The 23,025-nt window shown below is 49.4% G+C and overlaps 1 protein-coding gene across 1 annotated transcript in view; it reads right to left on the reverse strand.

The window, feature by feature from the left end:
- The window catches only part of LOC138287526 (protein mono-ADP-ribosyltransferase PARP12-like), a 266,656-nt gene that overhangs the window by 229,278 nt on the left and 14,353 nt on the right, over nt 1-23,025 (reverse strand). Inside the window, exon 2 of the mRNA XM_069227998.1 lies at nt 10,198-10,333. Within this exon, the coding sequence (XP_069084099.1) occupies nt 10,198-10,333 (136 nt within the window). The remainder of the gene's footprint in view (nt 1-10,197; nt 10,334-23,025) is intronic.

Here is a 23,025-nt window from a genome sequence, read left to right on the forward strand (position 1 = left end):
TTGTGATTGCTGAGGTGTGCTCCCCACCCAATCATCGAAGCATCTGTTGTGAGAATGGCGTGAGGCACCAGGTCTTGAAATGGCCGCCGTTTGTTTAAATTTACAGGGTTCCACCATTGAAGCGAAAAGTGTGTTTGGCGGTCTATCAACACTAGATCCTGAAGTTGACCCAGTGCCTGCGTCCATTGTTTTGCTAGGCACTGCTGTAAGGGCCGCATGTGTAGCCGTGCGTTTGGGACAATAGCGATGCATGATGCCATCATGCCTAAGAGTTTCATGACAAATCTGACTGTGTCCTGGTGATTTGGTTGTATATTTGACACCATAGTTTGAAATGGTTGAACTCTCTGTGGGCTTGGAGTGGCAATTGCTCTTTGTGAGTTGAGTGTTGCTCCCAAGTATTGTTGTAGTTGGGATGGTTGCAAGTGAGACTTTTGCTAATTTATAGAGAAGCTTAGTCTGTGTAGGGTCTCTATTACATACTGCGTGTGAATTTGACACCGGTGTTGAGTGTTGGCTTTTATTAGCCAATCGTCGAGATATGGGAATATGTGCATTTGATGTCTCCTTATATGAGCTGCTACTACTGCGAGGCATTTTGTAAATACTCTGGGCGCTGTTGTCATCCCGAAGCGCAGTACCTTGAATTAGTAATGTTGGCCCTGTATGACAAATCTGAGGTATTTTCTGTGAGATGGATATGGAAATACGCATCTTTTAGATCCAGTGTTGCCATGTATTCTCCATGTTTTAGTAAGGGAACTACATCTTCTAGTGTGACCATGTGGAAATGTTCTGATTTGATGAAGAGGTTTAATGTCCTGAGACCTAAAATTGGTCGTAGTGTTTTGTCTTTTTTGGGAATAAGGAAATATAGGGAATAAACCCCTGTTCCTTTTTGGTGGTGAGGTACTAGTTCTATGGCTTGTTTTGTCAATAGTGCTTGTACCTCTATTTGTAACAGGTCTAGATGTTGTGCCAACAGTTCGTGCGCTCTTGGGGGAACATCTGGAGGGAAATGTGTGAACTCTATGCAGTAATCATGTTGGATAGTTGATAGAACCCATGTATCCGTGGTTATGTCTGACCAATGTTTGTGGTAAAGTGTTAATCTTCCCCCTACTGGTGATGTGTGTTGGGGAAGTGTGACATTGAAGTCACTGTTTGTTGCTTGGGGCCTGCTTGGTGGGCTGAAACGTTCCCCTTGATCTTGGGAATTGTCCCCTGAAGGATCTGCGAAATCCCCTCTTTGATACTGGGACTCGTAGGTGGGTTTTGCTTGAGAGGTGGATGCCTCTGATGGCTGTTGTCTAAAACCTCCCCTAAATTGTGGTTTCCTAAATGTCCCTCTATACTGGGAAGAGTAGAGCGCGCCCATGGCTTTGGCAGGGTCAGTGTCTTTCTTCATCTTTTCGATGGCTGTGTCCACCTCCAGCCCAAACAGTTGCTGCTGATTAAATGGCATGTTTAATACTGCCTGCTGTATTTCAGGTTTGAAACCTGAGCTTCGTAACCAAGCATGTCTCCTGATTGTGACTACTGTGTTTACAGTTCTTGCGGCAGCACCAACGGAATCCAGTGGCGAACGAATCTGATTGTTGGAGATGGCTTGCCCTTCCTCTACTACTTCTTGAGCCCGTTTTTCAAAGTCTTTAGGTAGATGCTGAATGATGTCACTCGTTTCATCCCAGTGAGCTCGGTCATAAAGGGCGAGGAGAGCCTGCGAATTTGCAATACGCCATTGGTTGGCAGCTTGCGACGCTACTCTCTTTCCCACTGTGTCAAATTTGCGACTCTCTTTATCAGGAGGTGGTGCATCTCCTGAGGATTGCGAGTTTGCACGTTTCTGTGCGGCACCAACCACTACAGAGTCTGGTGGGAGCTGCTGCGTAATGAACACTGGGTCCGATGGGGTGGTTTGTACTTTTTTTCCACCCGCGATGTGATGTCTCTTCCTTTTACCGGCTCTTGAAAGACTTGCTGTGCATGCTTAAGCATGCCTGGTAGCATAGACAGGCTCTGGTATGATGCATGCGTGGAAGCCAGTGTATTGAAGAGAAAGTCATCCTCCAACGGTTCTGAATGCATACTGACATTATGGAATGTCGCAGCCCTGGCCAAGACTTGGGTGTACGAGGTGCTATCCTCTGGTGGAGATGGTTTTGAGGGGTAGCACTCAGGGCTATTGTCCGAGACAGGGGGATCGTAGAGGCCCCAAGGATCTACATCATCCTGCGTTTGCACAGTATGTGTGGGTGACTGTGCAGTGGGCGTGCTAATTGGTGACCCAGTCCTTTGTGGCAAATGTGGTGGCAAAGTTTCTGGAGAAAAATGGCGAGTTGGTGATTTCTCTCTAGCCACTTTAGTTCTTGGCTGATCAGTCTCAGTCTCTGTTTGTGGTTGAAAAGCCAACTTTCTCTTAAATTTGAGAGGAGGGGCAGTTTGTAACTTTCCAGTGTCCTTATGGATCTGTATTCGTGCTCAAGTTTGATCAAACTCTTCAATGTCCAACTCCTCTTCAAATCTGTGCCTCTCCTTCAGCTGTTTGGAGAGCCCATGTTCCTCTGTGTAAGAGGTTTTTTTCGGCTCCGAAGCCGGTTTTCTCAGAACCGAAATGCCCAGAGTGATGGTTGGCCTCGGCTCCGAAATGCTCTTTCGAGGCTTAGTGGCTTCGACAAGGCAATGTCAACTTTTTTCGATGCCGGGGTCTCGGCTGGAGTCGGATGACTTCGGCACGATTCTGGCCTTTTTCGGTGCCGAAGGTGTTGCTTGATCACTGCTTTTTTTATGGGTCCAGCCATGGAGTTCAGGCAGTGGCGTCCCTGAGGCCTTTTGTTTTTTCGGCTGACTTTGGGGTTCGGTCAGGGCAGACGTACTCACTTTTTGGCCTGCTGTCGGCGGTCGCACTCCGTCGGAGTCGTCCGATTCCGATCCTTGGATGGAGATAGCCATCTCCTCCTCTTCGACGTTAAGGTGTTGCGATGATTTCGAAGCCATCTGCATGTGTCTCGCCCTCCGATCTCTCAAAGTCTTTTTTGATCGAAAGGCCTCGCAAGTATCCTCTCTGTGCTCCGGCGACAAACACAGATTACAGACCCGATGCTGGTCTGTATATGGATACTTAGCGTGGCACGTTGGACATAAACGGAAGGGGGTCCGGTCCATGAGGCTTCGACAACGGTTGTGGTCGGGCCGACCAGGCCTCGGCTAGGAGCGGAAGCCCCAAAGGGCCACCGAAACGGCTGTCTTCGTCAGTGCCGATGTATCGATAGAAGATCTTTCCCGAACGCAACAATGCCGACGGTTTTCTCGATGATTTTAATACTTTCCCGATTCGAATCACGGAGCGAAGAGGAACACGTCCGAACCCGATGGCGGAAAGAAAACAATCTAAGATGGAGTCGATTCCCATGCGCAATGGAGCCGAAAGGGAGGAGTCACCTGGTTCCGAGACTCGAAAAGACTTCTTCGAAGAAAAACAACTTGTAACACTCCGAGCCCAACACTAGATGGCAGGAACAGTGCACAGCATGTGTATCTGAAGCTACACATGCCATTGAACATTATATAAATATGAGTCAAGGTGCAAGTGTGTGGACTTAAATGCGGTAAATAAACATGTATGTACCTCAATATAATTTTTTTACATATTTATTGCCATTTTGTCAGTACAGCATGTATCCAATAAATCAGTTTCATGCATTTTCTGTATAGTTACAGCACAGGATTTGTAAGGATTATCTAATAGGTAGGCACTGACATAGCTAAGCATCTACCTTTGAAATGTGATCATTTGAACCTCTTATTGCAGGCCAGCAGAGTCGCTCCCTTATAGGGTTAAGGGCATCAGTACTTTCTCATTATGATTGCAAGCCACTAGTTGATAAGTGCCTAAGCAATACACAACATGGTAATCAACAAACTTATAACCGTGTCCACGGGGGGAGTTTGTTGTGCAGTTTCAACATGAGGCAGTCATTCCCATGTAATAGAGCCCAGTGTGTTCTGCCTCCCGCCAATCCCTCACCCTCGTCCGAAACCTCATTGTCATCCCTGACACATCTCCCCTCGCACCTTGTGTCTCTAATATCTCTACCACGTCTGTCCACAGGGGCGCTATGGGTCTGCTCTGGACCCCTCCTCGCCTCTTCCCTCAGCCCATGCCCATCTTGTGACATCTGTCACCCATGTTTCTATTCGAGGTCCCACTGGTGAATTCCAAGCCATGGCCACACGCCTTCTGGCCAGTGCCAGCTCCAGGTCCGCAAATGTATTCCCCACCTTCTTCGGGCACAGCTTACAGAAGAGGCCCAGTAAACAAACCCTAAGTGTATTGTCCAGTGCTCTATTCAATGCCTGATACATTTTCGAGACCACCTTGACCCAGAATCTGATAAGTTCTGGGCATACCCAAGTCATATGACTAAAATCTGCATCCATAGTCGGACAGCAGGGGGTCACCTCCATAAATGTTTCTTATCCTGCGAGGGGTAAAGTAGGTCCTATGCATATAAATAAATTGTATATATTTGAGGCGTGTATTGCGGGAGACCCTTATTGGGTGGGCAAGTATCTTCACCCCCATTCAATGACTGATATGTCCCTGCCCAAGTCAGTCGACCTGTGGGTCCTAAGATTATCTAGTGCCTTCCCCACCTTCTCAGTCAGGGCCTTATGCAACCATGTAACGAAATGGGGGCTCTCCCGTATCAATAGTATGGTTTGGAGGACCGCCTGTGAGGGTGTTTCCGTTGCCGTAATGCCCCATAACTCTTGCAAGGCTCAGGACAGCGCCTCATGCATGAGAAATTATCCCGGGGGAAGTCCAGCCTGTTCCACCAGATCCCAAAAAGAGGTCAGTTCCCCCAAATTGAAGCAATCACCTAGTGATACACTTCCAGCGTCTGACCAGGGGGCCATCTGCCTCACTGTAAAAAAAAGTAAGGGGACTGCATGGGGGGTGGGGGGGAGGCCCACCAAAAGGGGGGGTCACAGGTGCGCAGGGGATCACGGTGCTGGTGCGTTTAGGTGCTCGCGCCAACTGAGGGCCACTGCCAACAATACACCAGGGTCAGGGGTGCACAAGGTGGGGTGCAAGAGCTTGGCCAGTAACATCATCCCCCGGTCAAACCTGGTGCCCAAGAAATCCAGCTCTTTCAGACCCACTCCACTGAGCCACCTTGTGATCCACTGGAGCTGGGTCACCAGGGAGTACAGCTCGAAATCCGGCACTCCCAACCCTCTCACAGTACACAGGATGCTAAGGGTGGTCAGCGCAACTCTCTGTCGTTCCCCCATCCCATATCAGTTCCCTGAGGAGTGTATCCCATCTCCTGACCCATGCCATCGGAATCTTCATCAGGAGATTTGTGAAGTAATAAAGAAGCCTCAGCAGCATTACCATTTTAGAGAAGAAGTTGTTCATCATAATAGGGAGCTTGATGATGCACCAGAAAAAAACAGCTTCTCAAGGAACGAAATGCCTTTCCCAGATTTCCCTCCCTAAGGTATTCAAGTGATGAAAGACCTGAATATCAAGATATTTAAAGGTGCTAGGTGCTCACCCACGTAAGGTGGGCAGGCGACTCTGCGTCAAGCGCCCTTCCCTCATTGGAAACATGCAGGTCTTACTCCGGATCAACCTGAGGCCTGAATATCTGCAGCGCTCGGGGACAGTCCTCTTTCCATCTCGTAGATATACAAGTAGATCATCCGCAAACAGAAATATGATATGGGACGTCTCACCGATCATTAACCCACAATCCGGTCCCTCCCAGTGAGACCTCGCCGCCAAAGGCTCGATGGCCAAGGCGAATAAGAGAGGTGATAACGGGGCACCCCTGTCTGGTTCCCCTAAAGATTTTATAGGTTCTCAAGATTGTGCACCCCGAATTTACCCTTGCCATTGGGTTTGTATACAGCAGCCTGACCCTCCTCGACCAGGCAGCCCTCAACCCCATACGGAGCATGGTGGCCCTCTAGGTAGTGCCACCGCACCACGCTGAAGGCTTTCTCTCAATCCACCAACACAATCACCGGTGCAGGCGGCAGATCCTGAGCATAAAGTATTGAGTAAAGTCTGTGTAGGTTATGCAAGGTATTACGGGTGGGTATAAACCAGTTCTCAATCAATCATTGGATTTATAAAGCGCGCTATGTACCCGTAAGGGTTTCGAGGCACTAGGGGGGAGGAGGGGTGCTGCTATCGTTCGAAGAGCCATGTTTTGAGGAGTTTCCTGAAGGTGAGGAGGTCCTGGGTCTGGCGTAGTGAGGTAGGGAGTGAGTTCCAGGTCTTGGTGGCGAGGTAGGAGAAGGTTCTGCCGCAAGAGGTCTTGCGCTGGATTCGGGGGACGATGGCGAGGGCAAGGTTGGCAGAGCGTAGTTGACGAGAGGGAACGTAGACGTTGAGCCTGGTGTTCAGGTAGGTGGGTCCGGTGTCGTGTAGTGCCTTGTGTGCGTGGGTGAGGAGTTTAAAGGTGATCCTCTTGTCCACGGGGAGCCAGTGGAGGTCTCTCAGGTGGTGGGAGATGTGACATCGGCGGGGTATGACGAGGATCAGGCGGGCGGCTGCGTTCTGGATGCGTTGGAGTCGTTGGATGTCTTTTGTAGGGATGCCTGTGTAGAGTGCGTTGCCGTAGTCAAGTCTGCTACTGACGAGGGCTTGGGTCACCGTCTTTCTGGTTCCTGTTGGGATCCACTTGAAGATTCTGCGGAGCATGCGGAGGGTGTTGAAACAGGAGGAGGAGACTGCGTTGACCTGTTTGGACATGGTAAGGGCGGAGTCGAGGATGAAGCCAAGGTTTCGTGCGTGGTTGGCTCGGGTGGGTGGGGGGCCCAGGGCGGTGGGCCACCATGAGTCGTTCCAGGCCGAGGGAGAGCGACAGAGGATGAGGACTTCCGTCTTGTCGGAGTTTAGTTTCAAGCGGCTGTTGCTCATCCAGTCGGCGATGGATTTCAGTCCCTCGTGGAGGTTGGCTTTGGCGGTGTGAGGATCTTTGGTCAGGGAGAGGACGAGCTGGGTGTCGTCGGCGTAGGAGAGGATGCTGAGGTTGTGCTGGCGGGCCAGTTGTGCAAGGGGTGCCATGTATACGTTGAACAGCGTTGGGCTCAGTGAGGAGCCTTGGGGGAACGCTGCAGATGAGGTTGGTGGCTTCGGAGCGGAAGGGTGAGAGCCGGACTCTCTGGGTTCTGCCGGAGAGAAAAGAGGAGATCCAGTTGAGGGCTTTGTCATAGATACCGGCCTCGTGGAGGCAATTTAGTAGGGTGCGGTGGCAGACCGTGTCGAAAGCGGCGGAGAGGTCTAGGAGGATGAGGGCTGAGGTTTCGCCGTTGTCCATTTGTTGTCTGATGTCATCTGTGGCGGCGAGGAGTGCAGTCTCTGTGCTGTGGTTGCGTCTGAAACCAGATTGGGAGGGGTCTAGGATGGAGTTGTCTTCGAGGTAGTGGGAGAGCTGTGCGTTGACTATCTTCTCGATGACTTTCGCTAGGAAGGGAAGGAGGGAGATCGGTCGGAAGTTTTTGAGATCGCTGAGGTCAGCCTTTGGTTTCTTGAGGAGGGGTTGGATTTCAGCGTGCTTCCAGCTGTCCGGGAAGGTGGCGGTGTTGAAGGAAAGTTTGCTGTTCTGGTCGCTGTATATCAGAGCCTGCATATGAGGTAATAGTCTGCTGGCCAGCCCTTTACTCAGTACCTTAAAGTCAGTGTTTAGCATGGACAGGGATCTAAAATCTTTTATTTCACATCACTGCGGGAGGATCTAGGTAGCGGAATCACCAAGGTCTCTCTGGTCATAGCCAGAAGAATCCCTTTCTCATAAGCCTCCATGTACATTTTGATCGGTTTCAGTGCCAGATCACATAGGAACCGTTTGTAGAACTCCAAGGGAGTCCATACCTCCCCGGATTCTTACCTGTCAGGGTCAAGAACACTGTTAAAGTCCTGACTTATAAGGAACATACCCTCGGGAAACCTGGCCACTCATGCCAACAGTATATGGAAGAAAGAAATTTGATCTTGAATGGGTGCATACACACTCCTCAGTTCCATCGGTCTGCCATCACAGAGCCCCTCCAAAAAGATATAGCAACTCACCCTGTCCACCGATATAGTCTCAAAGAGGATCCTCGTTCGAACCCAGAGCAGTACTCCCTCACAAAGGTGGAGTAAACTGTAGCATGTAGCTGTCCTCGCCAACACATTTGGAGGCGGTCCGCCACTGCCAGGGTAAGGTGTGACTCCTCCAGCAGGACAATGTGTACCCCCTGTTGCTTCATATAGCCTAGGATTTTGTGTCATTTGGACATGGAACCCAATACGGACATTCCGAGTCATCAGTTTATACATGGTGTGTGTGTGTGCGTGTCAGCCATATAATCTACAATAAGTCCCCAAGGAGCACGCAACCCTTCCTCCAGTCTTCCAACACCCCTCCTCCACCCCAATGCCCATGCAGCGACATCCCCAAGGCATCAGAGGACAACAATAACAAATATCCCAACTCCCCGTCACCAGAGTAGTCCAGCAACAGCTGGCCACCTAAACCAGCACCAGAGCATCAAGCATCCTCACCCCTCTAGTGTTTCCAGAGAGAGGACAGTGGGGGTAGGCAACTACAGTTCTCTAGGGCTGCCGCAGAGTGCCCCATCGGCCCGACCTGCAGAGGTTACAGCCACTTCCGGGTACCAGTATGATGTGCAACATTGGGAGTGGCCATCAGATAATGTCTTCCGCTATCTGGCGTGTCACCTGGGGTAGCCCCTCTATCTCATTAAGGGGGAGGGGGAGGGAGTCAAAGTCTGAGAGTCCATCTTCGGTGAGCCCATCTGAGCTGCTGCCCATCTCTTTATCAGAAGTCTCTGCCACTGTGAGCAATGCCGCAGCCAGCAGCGCCGCCACCTTCCTCTCAGTCTGCTTCTGTGTGGGTTTTATCACTCGTTCCGTCCGGATTCTGCCCCTTGTTCATGGCACGTGGGTGCTGCACATCTCTGGGGCCTGTCCATCACAGACCTGTAACTCTCCAGCCGGGCCCATGCTTCATCTGGATCTTGGCAAAAGTGTGAGCTGCCGGCAACAATTTTTTTCAATTTGGCACCTCCCTCAGCTCAGCTCCTGGCCTCCCGTTCAGCCAGGGCATATACGTGGCACATCCTCCGCACCAGCAACTGCTCCATGAGGTTCACAATCTCAGGGCCCAGGCGCCATTTTCAGCGGAGAGCCCGAAACCTCAAGCGGTTGTCTTTGCTTACTGGGGCAACCGTTTCTCCTAGGATAAATGGCACCCGGAATATGAGGATTATTCAAGGAGAGCTGTCGGGCCGATGCAGAGCCCCTGGTTTATGTGGCCACAAGCTTAGCCAGCTATCCATGCCAACTGCCTCCTCAATATTATAGTAATCTATATTCTGCTTACAATATTTTGTAGTATGATATTTTTTGTGCTTAATATTCCCACATACAACACTGGGGGACAAAAATGCACATAGACAAGACTCGAAGGCAGTGGTGTAAGGAAATTTGAGGGGGCCCACTCCACCTGGACCCACACACGGGCCTGCTGCCCATGCACAGAGTACTTGGCTAAGGCTGCCACTGGAGCTCAGGCTTTGTTATGCCACTGCAAAAGGGCAAATAGAGCCCCGTTCTGACATTCTGCTGGATAAAGGTAAAACGGACCCAGTCCTACTAATCAGACGGTAACTCAATATACTCATTGCTTCTTCTAGTTTTACCGCTCAACATATTCTGCCATCATTACTCCACTGGCATTTCGCATACAATACTGGTATCCCTCTCCCTTATAACACCAGGGACTTCCAACTAGAACTGCGCTCAAGAAACACTTCAAGAAGTGAATAGGCAATAGCCTAAAAGAAAGGTAGATCAATTATAAGACACATCATCTTATTCACAGTGAAAACATACAAAAGGAAAAGAAGACATTTCCCATATTTTTCTGACCACATAGACAGGCAATATCTTGTGTGAAAATGCATAGTACGAGTGGGATTGAGTAGATAGACAGCCATTGACTAGATCACAAGCAATGTTGCCAATTAAACTGCGGTATAAAGGAAAAGTCATGTGCAGTGTTTTTTTAAATACCCTGTACTTTGCATCATCTGACAGAGTGAATCATTTTCAGGTAATTCAGACACAGCAACAGGAGGAATTACTCAGCAAAGAAAACATGTACTGCTTACCTCAGGCAAAAGGAAAGGGTCATTTTGCAGCAGAAGTAGACGCAACTCGTCCTCGGTCAGACCTTTAAGCCCATGAATTTCTAAGGCACGGAGGTTTTGATCAAACTTGATGTCATGGATGAACCGACATGGATTCCTTTAATAAATCCACAGAAAAATAGTAAAAAATTGAGACACTTAGACTTCTAATGTGACAAAGTGTACTATGGAGTGCAACAACAACAAATGCAGCTATGCTTAAAGCATATAAATTACAGAACAAATGTAGACATTAGATGAAGTTGTCATTGTTAAAAAAGAGGTTGAAGCAATGTTGCTAAAAAGCAAGAAAGTACTTCATTCAAGTCATTTAGCATTGACAGATCTGTGATGCACCATAGAGAATAAAAAGCATATTCACATCAACAAATCGCAAAACCTGCATAGCTTCGCATATCACATTTATTCCTTATGGCAATGTAAAATAAAATTATGTTGTCAACTTCTGTATTGCAGAGGACAACCCACAGATATCCACTGCACTACCTCTGTAATACAGAGGACCTCAACGGGCGTCTTTGTGGGGGGGTTGCTGGGTAAGCTCTGGTTCCTCATATGCTGTCGCCTGTTTGAACTGATGAAAAATTAGTTCAGCGTCAGCCCCGACCATCAGTGAGGTCAGCGCACCACACAGCGTGCTGGCAGTCACTGAGCCCTGCAAATGGCATGATCCCTACTCATGGAATGTGTATAGGGAACCATTAAACACCAGGGAATTTTATTTTTTAAGGTGACGGGCGGGTGGGGAAGGGGGGGGGGGGGGGCTGGAGCCCCCGGCATAGACAACAGTCCCAGGTGGGAATCATGTTTCCCTTTCTGGGTGTAGCGCGATCGTCCCCCCACGGGAGGAAAATCTGTAGTCATTTTGATTTTTTGTTTTTCTTTTCCTGCAAAGCTTGCCATAAAACAGTCCCTGAGCAAGGACCCACTAGACCAATGGTTCCCAACCTTTTGACTTCTGTGGACCCCCACTTTATCATTAATGGAACCCAGGGACCCCCACTGAATCATCATTGGAATCCGGGGACCCCCACTGAGTCATTACTGGAAGCATGGGGCCTAATTTGTCAATATCTGTTAATATATATATTTTTTTTTCTAAGCAGTCGCGGACCCCCTGAGAAGGCTTTGCGGACCCCCTGAGAAGGCTTTGCGGACCCCCAGGGGTCCACGGACCACAGGTTGGGAACCACTGCACTAGACACCAGGAATCTTTCATTTCTCAGTGGAGAGTTTTATCCCCACTCCCCATGAAGGGCCGCACCAGGGCATGCATGCACCCCCCCACCCCTTTCCTTGGGGGCAATATATTATATTTGATTCTTTTCCCTTCCGTTGATGGCTGATAGGGCCCTGGAAAAGGGGGAGTGGGTGGGGAGTTTGATAGCTCCCCAGATAGGGAAAATATGGCTGGCTTTTTTTGGTATATGTGCCTGGTGTTTTAGCACTCCCTGGTCACACAATTTAGGTTGCGGGTTCAGCCTTCCTCTTTATGGGTCTATTTTCCCTTCACATTTTATTTCCACTCAGAACAGCCATCACTGGTCAGGGGGTGAGCTAGTGATCAGGTATTTAGCTATTCACGTTTTACTATGGTCACTGTATTAGGAGTCGTGGTGGGTTGTCTGACGAATTGTCCTACACTGTGGCGGGTGGAAGCAGAGGGCCACATGGTGCAAAGGGTTAACTTCAATGTGAGTCACTCACATTCTGCTCTTTCGCAAGGAGCATGTTCCACAAAGATTTTTCTCCTGGCGTTGGGGACAAATGTAGCATAGCCTGCTTTTGTCTTATTGTGTGTTTCAACAGAAACTAATTATTGCCCTTATCTTTTTCTATTATCTTTGTGGGGGAAGTTTTAAGTTGCGCTGGATCATTGGAGAAGTTCTTTATATCAAATAATTGTGAGTTTGGGACTGTTGCTAGCGGTTGCCAAGCATGTGCATAAAGTGCCTTATAAAACCACGTGATGAGGTGGCTTCCCGACCACATCATTAATATAAATGGGGAATAGCATGAGTCGGGGGCTCCGAAGCTCCCGCACCCCCCCAATAGGTCACAAAATATTTGTGCAAACGTTTCATATGTAAGGAACTGGCCAGGAGGCAGTATGTGGGTATCAGTCAGATCAGCCAAGGGATTAGGGTGCCCACTTGAAAGCAATTGCCTGGGATAACCAACCCTGCCTCAGTTCACACAGTCAGCTGACCCCCAGAGAAGGAGGACAATTTGGTACCTGTGCAGTAACCCCACCAAAGGGAGCTCTGAGGCATACAGAATGGTGGCCTTCAGCAGTTTACTACAGCCCTGTCTGCATCGTAGTGCAGCTGAAAGGAGCACCTCTGGTTGAGGGATCGTCAGCTTAGAGTTAAGCAACTTGGCCAGTAATATCCCCTGGTTTGGTTCGGAACCAATCGGGCCCAGTTCCTCTTGGCCTGACCCACCCAACCATTTGGTGATCCACTGGAGTTGTGCTGTCACGAAATACAACTCAAAATTGGGGGCTCCTAGTCCCACCTACAGAGGGGTGCCGTAGAGTGTGTCAAGGGCAACCCTACGGCGCCCACTGTCCCAATTCAGAACCAGGTAACCAGTATCCTCACCGGAAGTTTTACAAAATGGTAGAGAAAATGAGGGAGCAGGACCATTTTAGAGTGGCGTCTCAAAACCCACTTGACACCACAAGAAAACATAATAGCCGAAACGCTGTATTAATGGCCGCATGCTTTAAGAGTAATACCACTCTGCTTCTCCCTTTCGGTTGGACCAACCAGGCCAACAATCTCCCCGATCTACCCTCTTCTTCAAGGGTTCTACTGACATACTCTGTGTAGTTATGATAGTAGAGACGCTTCAAAAATACATTATATTGCTCCCTAGCTTCAAGCAACCGCTGAGCAGCGGTGGGGTCAGCTCCCAGTGTATTATCCAGTGCATGAAGTGCACTGTCAAGAATGCGTGAGCTTGCGGTCAAGGTCGCGACAAATTCACACCGTCTGGCTCAAACAGTGTCCCCATACCACCATGAGTGCCTCCCACTCCATCCAGCGACAACGCTGTTGCCTGGTCCGCGGCCCAGTATGGTTTAAGTGCCTCCCGCATGGTTTCCCAAAAGGAGACATCAGAGCAGGCAGATGTGTGCAGGTGCCACATAGGTTTCACGGGGTGTCCATCAGATGGTCGGAAGAATAAAAGCGGGCTCAGAAAGAGTCTGTCTTAAATATTCTGAGTGTGTGAGGTATTGGCTCAGTCATAGCAATCTAACCATGTATGCACCTGGTATACATTAGAATAGAAGGAGTCGTCCAGAACCGCAGGGTGCTGTGTGCGCCAAACATCTTCCAATTCAACCAGTCCTTCAAGCCTTCGACCATTATATCGGCTACAGCCCCCGGCAGCGGATGGGTAGAATGGTTAAGTGTGACACCTAGCACACTAATGAAGTGCCCCCAAGAAGCAATGCCCCCCCAGCTACCCTCCTGAGTTGGGTTGAAAGAGACTCCAAGAATGGTGCATGATCTTGATTAAGTGCATAAATGCTACTGAGCACCACCTGATGTCCCCAAAGACTCCGCTCAACGAACATGTATCACCCCCTCCTTATCAATCTTAACAGCTGTGGCTTCAAACAGCACCCCAGTCAAACCCAAATAAGCGCACCCCATGCAAAGGCCGAGTATGTTGTGGTGTGTACCTATCTGCGCCAATGACGCCTCAACCAATCTGCTACAACACTTGCTAGGTGCGTCTCTTGAAGCATGGCTATTTGCACCCCACGCCTAAGGTATGTGTGAATCTTGTGACGTTTCTTTGCAAACCTCCACCCCCTAATGTCATGGAAGTGACAGTAAGCTTTGTAGCAGACATGTAAGTTCAGGTAACATTACGAGGCATCTGCCAGCGGCCTGACCCCTGCCTTTCGCACCAATCATTCACCATACATACCCGTCCTGTGACAGCATAACATTTCGACAGCTGACGCAACTCCCCAGAATCAGAGCAATGCAGCAATGGTTGGCTGCCCAAACTTCAAGAAACTTAAGTGGAAGCAGCACATATCTCAGGGTATGGGGTAAGCTGATAAGCTTGAGCTAAAAAAAAGTTGCTGGTCGTCACTGGCCCCAAAGTGGAGAGTCACTGCCCAAAGAGCCAATGCAAAAGGTAAAAAAAGAAACCACATGCACTCAATCAGAGCCCCTAGTGGCATTCATCGAAGACACCACAGCAGCAGGCAAGAGTCATATCAGGGAGAAACATCAAAGGAGATCATCTGCAGATTGGGGAGTCACCCTTGGAGAAAGTGGGGGGGGGGGGGGGGGGCCTCCCTCGCGTTCTTGGCCATCATTTTCAGAATCCCCAGAGTGGTCAGATGAGTGTGCAACTGTAATTTCTGCCTTCGCTCACACAGTCGCCTCCTTGTCTCTATCTGCCTGAGTCTTGGATGGTTTCTGCAGAGTACTGCGTTGGGAGGAATGCAGAGCACATTGCTTGCCTCCCCATCATTCATCTGTGCCTGGTTCTCTCGGTGCTGTTGCACAATAGGTTTCCAGCCTTGTCCAAGCCCCATCCAGAGCTAGGCATAAGTGCAAGTTCCCATCAAAAATTATATTAAGTTTTAACAGAAAAAGAAGTGAGCATCGAAGCCCTTCTTCTCTGAGCACCCTTTTCACCTCTAGAAAGGATGTCCGCTAGGTCTCCCAGGTCTGATCAGAAAGTCCCTCTAGGTGCACTCAAGGGGGATTGTTACCCAACAGGGTGTAGATCAGGGATGAGGCCTCAAGCTCATTGGCACATGCCCTGATACCAGAAGGTTTCTGATATTAGCTTAGCTGCACATGTGCACTTAATGTCTTCCCAGGGACGATATGTCCAAGTATGCAACGGCTCACCTTGGGGCATAAGTCCTTTGGGAGTGGGGGGGGGGAGGGGAGAGAACAGTGGCACCATCATGTAGTAGGACCCTTACGTCTCAGCATAAACCATGGCCTTGTCTCGTCCTCAGCAGAACAGGTGCTGTGGATCACAGCAAATGCTTTGCAGGTGATAATGGAAGCGGGAGAGTCACTGCCAGGCCATTCCGCGTCGTAGTGTGACCTTGCAGATGGATCAGTCCCACTGGGCCCCCATGTGTTCCAGCTTTAAGACAGGCTGGCCCTACCAGTTCAGCTTCAGGAGGCAGTCACGGCTCTGGGGGTATCTGGGCGGTCACCATAAGATATGCAAAAACGGTCCAGGGCCCCACTCCGTGACAGACGCATGTCTGCTATCGCCTGCAGCCCAGCCAGTTCAAATGGCACCGAAGCTTACCACTGCCCCAGAGATCTGTCGGCAGGGCAATCCAGTCAGTTCAGAAGTCCAGAACAAGGTCTCAGGGCATCGGGGTAGGTGTTTGGGGGCAGAACACGCCTCTCCCATGTGTCCAGCATTGTGTCAACGTATCAGGCCTTCTTGACACTGCGCAGGTTCTCCTTGGCCCTTAGTTTATCCGTCATGCAGAAGGACTCAGGGTTCCGCTATGCAGGGGGCCTCCCCTGGCACAAGCTCCAGTAATCCTATATGTAATCGTGTCCTTGATTAGTGCACCTATTTTTTTTGCACCTGAGCATCATGAGCAACATGTAGCAGCTCAGCGTAGCAGAGCTGAGGGTGATGTGCAAGGACAGAGGGCTAAGGCTGAGCCGGGAATCCAAGAAGGTGAAGTACCACGTTGACCTCAGAGCTTAGGACGAAGCGTGCATTCTACTATCTATTTCCTACAATGTTTCACTGTCCAGAACAGGGTGGATAATGTTTTTTTCTCATCTGCCATAATTGTTCCCACATGGCGTGTACAGTCTTTTGCTCAGCTACAACCTAAGGCTTGTACTGAAACTCCTTTTTACTGTCACTGTGTTCAAAACCATTTTTATCAATGTGTTTTAAAGAGGATTTGCTACCATATTTGTGCCAGTATTGTAGAGCATGGGCTTTATCAGTTGATTTGAGACTGCTTTACCTTGTGGTGAGGCACAAATACACACACACACACAGAAACAAACTGCAGTTCACATTATCAAATTCAGTCATACTGATAATACTGATCACAGACCTATTTAACATTATGGGGGGGAACATGCAATTCAAGTACCAGTCCATTGTTTAAGGAATCTCTGTTTCCCCCAGGACATGTAGTTTTTGCACTAAATAAATTATGGTGTTTTAGTGTACAGTCTTATATGTTATACATGCCACCCTAAATATGCATCGTAATTTTTCCATTTGAAAGTGGTTTAAATAGGAGAGTACACAACTCAAAATGATACAATTTTTATGAAAACTGGCAGGATGAATGTCAGTCACCCCTGCTGGTCTTCAAACCTGTGGGCTTTCTAGCTCTGGGAGGAAATAACGAGGCAGGGCATTGACAACTCACAGAAACAACCTAGTGTCCTTTCTAACTCTGGGCTTCAACACCAGTGTCTTAAATCGGTGTATGTTATCAATAATGCCGAAAAGCCATCCCGACTGAATACCAGTTCTGGTGCCATGCTAGTGTGCCTATGATGCCCACATCTGACTGGCTGAAATCAGTCAAATCCAGTGGTGCTGGAGCAATTATCAGACTATGCATGCTGCCATCAATGTTACATCACTGAAATAGCAAGGATTCTAAAAAGCCTAAGTGTGGGAAGCTGGTGTGGTGTGTGGTGGGTAGCTATAGTACACATTATACCAGATCCAGTTATCCCCTTTTAGTGAAGTGTTGGCAGTGTCTAAAATCCAGGCTCCCGAGAGGTAGCTGTGGATGAGCAGCCAAGGCTTACCTAAGAGACAAGCAAAGCTCTAGCCATACCACTGTAGTCACACAGCACTTACACACATGAAAGTAAACACTCTGTTGTACAAAAATAAAGGTACTTTCTTTTTGGAACAAATCACCACAAAATAATAGACAAGTAACCCACCATTGGGAGGTAATACACTAAATATATTCACTAGTAAGCAGTCACAGGCATAGAAAAGGTTAGAAAAGAGTGCAAATAGCAATAACCAACTGTGACCCTAAGGAGAGTACAAACCACATACTAAAAAAAATGGAATGCGAACAAGGTACCCCCACCTAGGTTAGTAAAATGTGTAAAGAGGAGCTGGGAATATCAGAAAACCACAAAAGGTAAGTAACAAGGTACCCCACCCCCAGCGACCAGGAATGCAGGAGTAAAACACTGTATTTTCCACAAACCACCTAAAAGGGGGAAAAGAAGAAAAAGAAGACACCCAGAGAAGGCTACAAGAAAACCAGCCGTGGATTCCTGAAGAAATGTGGTGAGAAGGGACCAAGTCCAAGAGTGTCAGTGGAGACCAGGAGGAGTAGGAGCTACTACCCACCCAGCTGTGGATGCAGGAGTTGGCGACGGTGAAGAAGAACAGGTCAGCACTGCAGCCCTGGAGCCGGCGAAGAGAACCTGATAGATGTAGATGAAGCCCCACGCTGGAAGGAAGATTGTAGACAGGTACCAGAATTCCACCAACAAGCCTCGGCAAATGCAAACTCGCAGTTAGTGGAAAAGAGGTGATGCCAGGGAAGGCCCGGGAGGACTCGACCTAGGAGGAGGAGTCACAGGGGACCCTCAGCGTTGTAGAGAGTACACAAGAGCAGAGGCTGCACCCACGGGAGTCCCACAGGATGGGGATACAGGAGTCGCAGAAGAAGCCCACACAGCACTACAAAAGAGGATCAAACGCCACAGGAGATCTACGCAGGAGGCTATGCTTTGCAGGATGGAGTGCTGGGGGCTGGAGCTGAACCTACACGTCATCTGACGATCCCTTGGAGATACGAACAAGCCTTGGCAGCTGTAAGAGACAGTGCACAGGGGTACTTTCTCTACCAAAGTTGGATAGCTGGCAGAGAGGACCAAGAGGAATACTTCGGACCACCACCAGTGATGCAGGATCTATACAGCTCAGCAGGAGAGGGGATCCAGACAGCTGGTCGTCCCTTGTTGTAGGTGCCTGCGGTTGCAGGGAAGTGACTCCTTCACTCCAAGGGAGATTCCTTCTTCTTCTTGTGCAGGCTGAAGAGTTGCAGTCTTCAGAGGATGCACAGAGAGGGAAATGTTGCAAAGCTGGCAGGAGCCCTGGAAACAGTGTAGCTGAAGAGTCTTTTCTTCTTGGAAGCAGCATGTCAGGTCCTTGAGGTTCCAGTTGCAGTTCCGGAGGCCAGACGCCAAAGCAGAGGTTGCAGAGGGGTCCTGCTGGAATCTTGCAAGCCGAATCTGAGGACCCACCAAAGAGAGAGACCCCAAATAGCGCGAAAAGGGGGAAATGGTCACCTAACCAAGTAAGCACCTATAAGGAGGGGGCTCTGACGTCACCTGCCTAGCGACTCAGATGCACCCAGAGTCCTCTGCCCACCTTGGAAACATGGAAACAAGATGGCAAAACCCAGGGACCCTCTGGAGGAGCTCTTGGCACCAACCCTGGGGTGGTGATGGACAAACCACTCCCCTTTCCATTGTACAGTTTCGCACCAGAGCAGGGACTCGGGGGCCCCTGAACCGGTGTGCCCTTCAAAGCAAACCAGTGGCTTCCAAAGGGAGAGGGTGTTACCTCCCTTTCCCAAAAGAAATCCTTTGTTCTGCCTTCCTGGGCTTGATCAGATCAAGCAGCAGGAGGGCAGAAACCTGAAACCTGTTTGAGGGGTGGCAGCAGCTGGGCTGGCCAGAAAACGCTTTAAGACTTGCGGTAGCAATGCCGGGGGTCCTCTAAGGAGTCCCTAGACTGCATGGAATCATACTTCCAATTCTTGCAACAGTACTGGGGTATGAATCAAACATGTTTGATACCAAACATGCCCAGGTTCGGAGTGAACATTATGTACCTGGACATAGGTAGTGACCTATGTCCAGTACATGTGTAAAATGGCGTCCCCACTCTCACAAAGTCCCGGGAAATGGATTTGGAGTTTGTGTGGGCACCTCTACTAGTGCAGGGGTGCCCTCACACACAGCTGCACCCTGCCCTCTGGGCTGAGAGGGCCTACCACAGGGGTGACATAGTGACCTGGGGCCAGATGTAGCAAAGTTTTGCGAGTCGCAAATGGCCCGAATCGCTTTTTGCGACTGTGCAAAATCGGAAATGGGATGCAAAAATCCCATTTCCGACTCGCAAAAAGTGATGCAAGCAGTTAGCGACTCGCAAAGATTGCAACCCCATTTTGCGACCCGCAAATAGGAAGTCGCAATTTGCGAGTCGCAAACCATATGCAATTGCAACTCACAAATTGCGAATAGTCGCAAAAAGCCCAGTTTGCATGTCCCATTTACCACCAACTCAGAGCAGGTGGTAACCATTACCAAAGTATAAAAGGAGACCCAGAAGGCATCTGGGTTACTCAAGATGGCGGAGATATACCTGATAGCAGTGAGGAGGAGAGTCCACGCAGCACAGCAGAGGAGGAGGAGAAGCCAGAGACAGGAGAAGATTTACAGAACAAGGCAGACACTCTTCCAGCAAACTGAGGAAGTGATATACGACAAATACCGCCTTTGCAGCGCAGCCATACTAGAATTAATTGAATTACTAAAACCACAGCTAGAAGGCCAGACGCTGCGCCATCCCTACGCATGTGCAAGTGCTATGCTCACTGCACCTCTTGGCCTCAGGGAGCTATCAGGGGTCATTGCTGTGGCAGGTGGGGTATCTCAAAGTGCACTGTCAAGGTTCCTCAGGGCATTCCTAGATGCCATACTCACACACACGTCTCACTTCATATACCTACCCAGGAATGAGGCAGAAATTAACAGCACCAAGTTGCAATTTTACCGGATTGCCAACTTTCCCCATGTCATAGGGTGTGTAGATGGGACACATATTCAAATATGCCCCCCTGCAAACCTGGAACATCTGTTCCGCAACAGAAAGTGTACCCACTCACTCAATATTCAGGTTGTTTGTGATGCCCACTATGTAATCACCGACATTGTAGCGAAATTTCCAGGCAGTACCCATGACGCCTACATTTTTAGGCACAGTGGGATACACCAACGCCTGGAACGTGGGGAGTTTGGAGACGGATACCTCCTAGGTAGAGCTGCATACACCTTGTAGACATACACACAGGTCACTGTGCACACCAACCAGGGACTTTCTAACAGTGTAATGTTTGTGCCCAACAGGTGATAGTGCATATGCTCTACGGCCATGGATTATGACTCCGTACTTAACACCCAGCAATGATTCCGAGAGGTGATACAACAGTGCACATAAGAGGACCAGGAACATAATAGAACTCACCTTCGGATTGCTGAAAGCAAGGTTCAGATGCCTCCACCGCAGTGGAGGTGCCCTCCAGTATACCCCCATTACAGCATTCAAAATTGTTGTTGCATGCGCCATCCTGCACAATATTGCCACCCGACGTGGGCTACCTCTCACCCCTGCAGACCCTGATTCAGAGGATGATGAGCAGGAGCAACCACATCGCCATCATGGGGATCGGAGTCTAGCAAATCAAGGCAGACTGAGACGGGAACACATCGCAACCCAATACTTTGGAAGGTACGTGTCAACTTCAACCATACTCACCTATTGACCAAACACTCCATTTGTTAAGTGGAACAAAAAAAAAAAACGATTTAATATGTGCAGAAATTCAACTATTTACAATTACTAACTGTTCATGAACATCAAAAAGCAAACCATGCATGGGGCACATCTGTGTCATGTGCCCCTACATCAGGGACAGGGTCCAGTCTATGTCCTACGGCGGCCTCTGCCAGCCTGGCTGGTCCCAGGTTGTTCTGCAGTGCTCTGCCTGGTACTCCCACTCCGGAACACCCTAGTGTCAGTGGCAGAGACACTGCTCACTGTAGAGCCCTCTTCGCTGTCCTGGGGTGTGTCCCCTGTGCCCCTGGACAGATGCCGTGCCTCCATTAAATCGATCACATGTGTGATCCGGCCCAGGCCTCTAGCCACATCCCCTGCACAGTGGCCCATTTCTACTTGGAGGCCAACTGTCCTTCTCGACAGACCAGTGGTGTTAACTGCCAGTCTGCCAATTGATGTGGCCATCCTGTCAAGCCTCTGTAGCAGCTGGCGGTCCCTGCGCCGCCCACCCTCGCCCTGTGACAGTAGTCCTGCCACCAGTTCCCTCATGGACAGGGCTAGGTCCCCAGTGTTTGTGCCAATCACGTCCAATTGGGAATGGAGCTGCTGCATGCTGGCCTCATTGCTCCTCACAAAGCGGTGCAGCACCCCACTAATACGCCCTAACATATTGTTCTGCAGGCGCTGACCACAGAGCAGCTGTGCCTCGGTGTTGGTGGTGCCTATGAACTGCCTACTTGGCTACATTTCCCATAATGCATCATTCTGGTGTTTCCTACCCTGTAATGGAGCTATCTTGGTTGTGCATGCCCCTGTGTACATGGTGGGTGGGGGTATGGCATTGATGGGGGTACAGGCATATCACATGGTACTCACCGGTTGATGTAGTGGGCTCAGAGGTGTCCAGATCTCCTATTCCTGTCACTGCCTCCTGCTCCAGGGTCTCCTCCACCCTTTCTTCCAGGGGTGTGGTGGTACGGATGATGGTCCCCCTCCTGTGCCTCTCATCTCCCAGAGCCTTTCTGCCACCCTCTCCTTGGTCCGGGAGCGGAGGTCATACCACCGTTTTTTGATCTCTTCCACACTCCTGTGGCTCACCCCCAGGGAGTTCACTTTTTCTTGGATCTCCAGCCAGAGTTGTTTTTTGGTTGCTTCTGGCACATTGAGGGCTGCCTTTCCAAAGAGATCATCACCTCCAGCTCCTTCTCAGAAAATTTGAGTTTTCTTTTTCTTGGTGTTTCAGCCATTGTAGCTGCTGTTCTTCCTGTTGGCTGTGCAGCAGTTTAAAATGGGTGTGGTCCTCCCTCCTCCCAGGTGTATTAGTAAACTTCCTGGCTGTGATGTCATCATCATGTGCCAGAAAGTGTTTCCAGAGTGTTCTGGAGTGGTTTCTGGAGTGTTCTGCAGCACCTGCAATCAATTTACATGGTACTCGCAATTTGCGACACCCACTCGCAAATTGAGAGTTTGTTTTTTGCGCGGTCGCAAACAGCGACCTCGCAGACAGCGGACTCGCTATCTGCGTTGCAACTCCGGGTGCGAGTCGCAAATTGTACACGGACATTGTACCTGCATTCCTATTAGCGACACGCAATTTGCGAGTCGCACATACTCGCAAATTGCGAGTCGCTAATTTTTTTGTACCTACATCTGGCCCCAGGTGTGATGACCTGTAGTGAAAACGGGTGCATGCACCTGTTTCACACAGGCTGCAAAGGCAGGCCTGCAGAACCATTTGCATGTGCTCCCTATGGGTGGCAGAATAACTGCTGCAGCCCATAGGGATCCCTTGGAACCCCAATTCCCTGGGGACCTAGGTACCATATACTATGGACTTACATGGGGAGTGACCAGTATGCCAATTGTGGGAAGACAAAGTTACAATTTAGAGGAGAGAGCAAAACTACTGGTTTCTGGTTAGCAGGAACCCATAGACACAGTCAAACATATTGACAACAGGCATAAAATGAGGTTAACCATGCCAAGAAAGAGGGTACTTTCCTACACTAAGCATCACACAAATGAGCAAAGTCCATCCAGCAGGACAGTGGTGAGGGTGTACTATGCAGATACTGTTGCCTTTAGGAGCACACTGACACAATATTAATGAAGCACGTTGTTGTATCACACTGTAATTTACAGACAGCACATTTTCCATTATAATCACCACCTTGTCACAGATTGAAAATGTCACTTACC

This window comes from Pleurodeles waltl, chromosome 4_1 (assembly GCF_031143425.1).
Source record: "Pleurodeles waltl isolate 20211129_DDA chromosome 4_1, aPleWal1.hap1.20221129, whole genome shotgun sequence".
Taxonomy (NCBI): Eukaryota; Metazoa; Chordata; class Amphibia; order Caudata; family Salamandridae; genus Pleurodeles; species Pleurodeles waltl.